General features: G+C 40.6%; 1 protein-coding gene across 1 annotated transcript; it reads left to right on the forward strand.

Annotated features, from left to right (window-relative positions):
- Positions 1-521: 521 nt before the first annotated feature.
- LOC125812421 (uncharacterized) lies at positions 522-3,741 on the forward strand. Its single transcript, XM_049491916.1, is given in 4 exon segments — positions 522-659; positions 661-876; positions 878-1,253; positions 1,256-3,741. Coding segments are annotated over 4 exon segments (3,216 nt in total).
- The last annotated feature ends 3,131 nt before the right edge of the window (positions 3,742-6,872 follow it).

A 6,872-nucleotide genomic window follows, 5' to 3' on the forward strand; every position in this document is an offset into this window, starting at 1 on the left:
AGGTTGCAATGTGTGATCAACGAGGAGGAGAAGGGGGACCCTAGGGGAAGCATTGAAGCAGGGATCAGCATCAGCATTTGGACCTCAACTCCATCCAGACCTCGTCGGGGCATCTGGGTAGCTGTGGAAGAAATTTTTCTATCAAATTTTTAAAATTTTCAATAAAACAATTTTAAATTTCAGTTCTTTGTTATTGTTTTCAAATACTAGTTTTATGAAGCCTTGAGTTTCAATCAATAAAGTTGTTTTCCCATCTATTTAATATCTTATATTCATTTGTGCGTTGTTCTTTTCCAACAAAATCTATTATAAAAATGTTGAATCTGAGACTATGGCATATAATGAGACTGCACAACTTAACATTAATGACTTAGAGGAAGTCGAAGAAAGTGAGGTCCCTGAAGAGTTAATCAGAAAGGTTGAGGAATTCGAGGAAAAAACCCAACCCGAATCTAGTGGAAACAGAGGTGGTAAATCTGGGAAATTCAGAAGTGGTACAAGAGACCCGAGTAAGCATCCATATGACAAAAGAGGACAAGAAAGAGTATACAGAGTGTCTCATGGAGAATAAGGATATCTTCGCCTGGTCCTATGCAGACATGACAGGGTTAAGCACTTCAATCGTAGCTCATCGTTTGCCTACTGATCCAGCATGTCCTCCCTGTGAAGCAGAAGTTGAGAAAATACAAGCCTGAGTTGAGTCTGAAAATCAAGGAAGAAATATCGAAGCAATTAGATGCTGGAATCCTTCAAGTGACAGAGTACCCGACCTGGCTTGCAAATGTCGTTCCAGTGCCAAAGAAAGATGGGAAGGTTAGAGTCTGTGTGGATTATCGAGATCTCAACAAAGCTAGTCCCAAAGATAATTTTCCATTGCCCTAACATACACATCTTAATCGATAACTGTGCTAAGCATGAAACACAATCATTCGTGGATTGCTTTGCTGGCTATCATCAAATTGAGATGCACAAGGACGACGCTGAGAAGACTGCTTTCATCACACCGTGGGGTGTCTACAATTACAAGGTAATGCCTTTCGGGTTAAAGAATGCTGGCGCTACATACATGAGGGCAATGACCACTTTGTTTCACGACATGATCCACAAGGAAATTGAAGTTTATGTGGATGATGTCATCATCAAATCAAAGAGGGGATCAAATCATCTAGATGATCTGCAAAAGTTCTTTGCTAGGCTACGCAAGTATAATCTGAAGTTAAATCCTGCAAAATGTGTTTTTGGGGTTCCTGCTGGAAGCTCTTGGGTTTCATTGTCAGTCGCCGAGGTATAGAACTGGATCCATCGAAAATCAAAGCCATTCGTGATCTACCTCCGCCGAAGAGTAAGAAAGAGGTAATGAGTTTCCTGGGTCGACTAAATTACATTAGTCGTTTCATAGCTCAATCTACTGTCATTTGTGAGCCTATCTTCAAGCTGTTGAAGAAGGATGCTGCGGTGAAATGGACAGACGAATGTCAACAAGCGTTTGACAAAATCAAAGATTACTTATCCAATCCACCTGTGCTGGTTCCACCGGAATCTGGTAGACCGTTGTTGTTATACATATCAGTGTTGGATAATGCTTTCAGCTGCATTTTGGGGCAACATGATGAGACTGGAAAGAAGGAGCAGGCGATATATTACATGAGTAAGAAGTTTACATCATATGAGGCTCGATATTCTCTATTGGAGCGTACCTGTTGTGCTTTAACTTGGGTCGCCCAGAAGCTTCGACACTACCTCTCCTCGCATACTACTTATCTGATTTCAAGGATGGACCCTCTGAAGTATATCTTTCAAAAGCCCATGCCTACTGGTAAACTGGCTAAATGGCAGATATTACTGAGCGAGTTTGACATAGTGTATGTTACACAGAAGGCAGTGAAGGCACAAGCATTAGCAGATCATATGGCGGAAAACCCTGTTGATGATGATTATAGACCTTTGAAGACTTACTTCCCAGACGAAGAAGTAGCTTTTGTCGGGGAAGACATTTCTGAAGAATATGATGGTTGGAGGATGTTCTTTGATGGAGCTAAGAACCTGAGCGGATCCGGCATCGGAGCTGTTTTGATCTCACCAACTGGGCAACATTATCCGGTATCAGCCAAACTCAGGTTCCTATGCTTAAACAATATGGCTGAATATGAAGCGTGCATATTGGGGCTCCGACGCGCTATTGACTTGGATGTCCAGGAAATGTTAATAATAGGAGATTCAGACTTATTGATCCATCAGGTCCGAGGCGAATGGGCTACTAAAAATCGGAAATTGTTACCATACTTGGAGTGCGTGCATAGGTTATGCAAAAGGTTCATCAAGGCAGAATTCAAACATGTGCCAAGGATCCAGAATGAATTCGCAGATGCCTTAGCCACCTTATCTTCCATGATTCAACATCCTGATCATAATTACATTGATCCTATTTACATCCACATCTACGAGCAACCGGCATACTGTTTTCATGTCGAGGAAGAACCTGATGGAAAGCCTTGGTACAACGACATTCGAGGATATTTGAAGAGTAGAGAGTATACAGAGGATGCAACAAGTGTACAAAAGCGTACAATTCGGAGGTTAGCGAATCAATTCTTTCTAAGTGGAGAAATCTTTTATAGGAGGACTCCCGATTTGGGGTTGCTAAGGTGTGTCGAAGCTGGAGAAGCCAACAGGTTGATTGAAGAGATACATGCAGGAACATGTGGTCCTCACATGAATGGCTTTACACTGGCGAAGAAGATTTTGAGATCGGGATATTTCTGGCTAACTATGGAGACAGACTGTATCCGCTACGTTCAAAAATGTCACCAATGTCAGACTCATGCAGATATGATCAGAGTTCCTCCCAACGAACTCCATGTTACTAGTTCACCGTGGCCCTTTGCAGCTTGGGGCATGGACGTCATTGGGCCAATCGAGCCAGCGGCATCCAATGGACATAGATTCATTCTGGTTGCAATTGACTACTTCACCAAATGGGTCGAAGCCACCTCTCACAAATCAGTGACAAAGAAGGTTGTGGATGACTTTGTCAAAAATAATATTATCTGTAGGTTCGGGATTCCTGAGTCAATCATCACTGACAATGGAACCAACTTAAATAGCGATTTGATGAGATCATTGTGTGAGAAGTTCAAGATCAATCACCGAAATTCTACAGCATATAGACCACAGATGAATGGAGCTGTTGAGGCTGCAAACAAGAACATCAAGAGGATATTGCGCAAGATGATTGATAATCACAAACATTGGCATGAAAAGTTACCCTTTGCATTGTTGGGATATCGTACAACCATCAGAACTTCTATTGGGTCCACGCCGTATTTTCTGGTATATGGTAATGAAGCTGTGATACCTGCCGAAGTGGAAATACCATCTCTAAGGATTATTCAAGAAGCGGAGTTGGATGATGCTAAATGGATACAAATTCGGGCGGAAAATCTTGCATTGATAGATGGAAGGAGGATTAACGCCGTTTGTCATGGTCAACTTTATCAAAATAGAATGGCCAGAGCTTTCAACAAAAAGGTTAGACCCAGACATTTTTCACCTGGGCAACTGGTTCTGAAGCGTATTTTTCCAAACCAAGATGAAGCAAAGGGTAAATTCTCGCCAAACTGGCAGGGTCCATACATAGTCTCTCGGGTATTAACAGGCGGAGCCCTCATACTTGCAGAAATGGATGGAGAAGTTTGGCCCAAACCCATCAACTCAGATGCTGTGAAAAGATATTACATCTAAATTGTTCATGCTCTTTTACTCTGTATTTGGAACTACGTCAGACCTGATTCCCGTTTAAGAGGGGATACGTAGGCGCTCCTTTGGAGTTCGGTCTTATCATAATAAAAATTTCATTTTCCCCTTTTGACTGTTAACTGGGGCAGAATTTTTGAGAGGGTCTCAAAAATTCCATCAAAAGGACATATTCTTGCAAATCACGATACTGGGGCAGAATTTTTGAATGGAACTCAAAAATTCTATCAAAAGCATTTTTTCTCACAAATCAGTAACTGGGGAAGAATTTTTGAGAGGGTCTCAAAAATTCCTTTGAACAAAGCATTTCCTGCACAAATCAAGACTGGGGCAGAATTTTTGAGGGTCTCAAAAATTCACTACGATCAAACTACAATCTTCAGATAACGGATTTGATACTGATGTCAGATGTTGCAAAGTCTCAAACTATGCCATGGTCAAAGATTCAACATTACTTTTTACAATTTATTATTTTCAAAAGCTTTTTCGAAAACTCTCTCTCCCTCTATTTTACATTTCTCTTCAAAGCAAATGCCCGGAAAGGTCTGGATGGCAAGTCAAAGGGAGCACACCGGTCGGAGCAGATCAACCGCCCCCATTTTTAAACTCACAATCTTTCTTTGAATACAGGAAAACAGGTACAGACGCAAAAGATAACTTCAGCATCACCTGACCGCTATTAAGCTCGACAAATCGCCAGTAAACGGTGCCCTATCCTTCCGACATGAATGAAGGGCCAAGTTATTTTGTACTCGACAGATCAATAATTATTGGTACATATTTCCAATCAGACAAAAGAATCAAGCTACTTTATATCAAGCCCGACAAATCAACATTCAACTGCACCCACTCCTTACAAGAGGACGAATGGTCAAAGCTACAATATTCTGAATTCGTCAACAAATGACACTCAATCCTTTCAATAAGACGAAGGTCTATGCCTCCAATCATCTGCATATGCCCGAGAATTGCATCATATGCATGTGCCCGAGATTGCATTGAGCCCGAGATTGCATTGTGCCCGAGAATTGCATCATCTGCATGTGCCCGAGAATTGCATCATATGCATGTGCCCGAGATTGCATTGTGCCCGAGAATTGCATCATCTGCATGTGCCCGAGAATTGCATCATATGCATGTGCCCGAGATTGCATCATCTGCATGTGCCCGAGAATTGCATCATATGCATGTGCCCGAAGATTGCATTGTGCCCGAGATCTGCATGTGCCCGAGAATTGCATCATATGCATGTGCCCGAGATTGCATTGTGCCCGAGAATTGCATCATCTGCATGTGCCCGAGAATTGCATCATATGCATGTGCCCGAGATTGCATTGTGCCCGAGATCTGCATGTGCCCGAGAATTGCATCATATGCATGTGCCCGAGATTGCATGTGCCCGAGATCTGCATGTGCCCGAGAATTGCATCATATGCATGTGCCCGAGATTGCATGTGCCCGAGATTGCATCATCTGCATGTGCCCGAGAATTGCATCATATGCATGTGCCCGAAGATTGCATTGTGCCCGAGATCTCCATGTGCCCGAGAATTGCATCATCTGCATGTGCCCGAGATTGCATCGTGCCCGAGATCTACATCATCTGCATGTGCCCGAGATTGCATTATGCCCGATATTGCATGTGCCCGAGATTGCATTGTGCTCGAGAAATTGCATATGTCCGAATAAAAAAAAAAAAAAAACAAGCTACAAGTATCAACAGATGCCCGAATTACAGATACGCTTTCTTTATTCATTATTTTATTCTTAAGGCGTCATGGTCTAAAGGCATCATTTTCATGGCCTGCGGACATCATATCATGGCCTAAGGATTTACTTTCTACTTATCATGATCCAAAGGTGTCATAGTCTAAAGGCATCATTTTTCATGGCCTACGGACATCATATCATGGCCTAAGGATTTACTTTCTGCTTATCATGATCCAAAGGTGTCATAGTCTAAAGGCATCATTTTCATGGCCCGCAGACAACATCTCATGACCTGAGGATATAATTTTTGCGTATCATGGCCCTAGACATCATAGCCTAAGACATCATTTTCATAGTCTTATGGCAAACATCATTGTCGATATGGGAAATTGCATCATGTTTACCTTTATCATTTATTCGATATAACTGCTCTAATCACTTTATTTAGTCATATTATGAGCTACAGATTTGCAAAGACTGACATTCTGCAGGCGAGATCAATCTCCCTCTCGGCTACAATTATCATGCTTACGTCTATCGCAACAAAGACCCTATCGAATTCTTTGATACTTATAACCCTTGGCTACTTATTTTACTGTTTCTCATCGGATTTTGCACTCTAAAACCAGAAATCTCTCTGTCATGCCTTTCTCGCTACTCTTATCTTATCCATTCAAGCCGATATCGTTCCACTCGAATACCGTAACAATCTTTCAATTTTTAGGAGTCTTGTTTACTCCTAAATCTAGAACTACACACGACCTGATTCTCGTATGACCAGAGATATGTAGGCGGCTTAATACCAAAGTCTCGGTCGTACCCTTTTCCAATTTTTTTTATTTCAATTGATCCTACTGACATCTCTCGTCGGTCGGACAAAATCGGCTACTAAGTCAACGTTGGTTGCCCGACAATTCATCCTTCATTCCCAAGCAACCAAGGGGCAGCTGTTGACACCCAATTTTGACCGACCTTTAGCAATTTTTGAAATGCTATCCGATTAAATACGCTTTTTAAAATATATTTTTTTTATTCTAAAATTTTAGTTGATTTTGTCTAAAATCGTACATTTTAGTATGCATGCTTTATAAAATTATCATAAATATTATTAAGATATTTTTAAAATTATTTGTAAAGATAAAAGTATTTATTTTATTTAAATGTTTTAAAATTTAAGTGATTTTAATTATATAAAAATATTATGATATATGTAGTATTTAATTGAATAGCATTTCTTAAATTTCCTCAAAATCATTTAACTTATAACCTATTTTATTCTACTTCCTTTCAATTCTAGCCTAATCAATTCCAATTTTATTTCAATTGTAGCCACTTTTCATCTCAATTTTAGCCACTTCAAATTCAATTCAACCTGATTCTAAAACTCTCATCTTTTAATCTCAACCGTC

Source organism: Solanum verrucosum, unplaced genomic scaffold (genome assembly GCF_900185275.1).
Source record: "Solanum verrucosum unplaced genomic scaffold, falcon-dt-bn FXZP01000159.1, whole genome shotgun sequence".
NCBI lineage: Eukaryota > Viridiplantae > Streptophyta > Magnoliopsida > Solanales > Solanaceae > Solanum > Solanum verrucosum.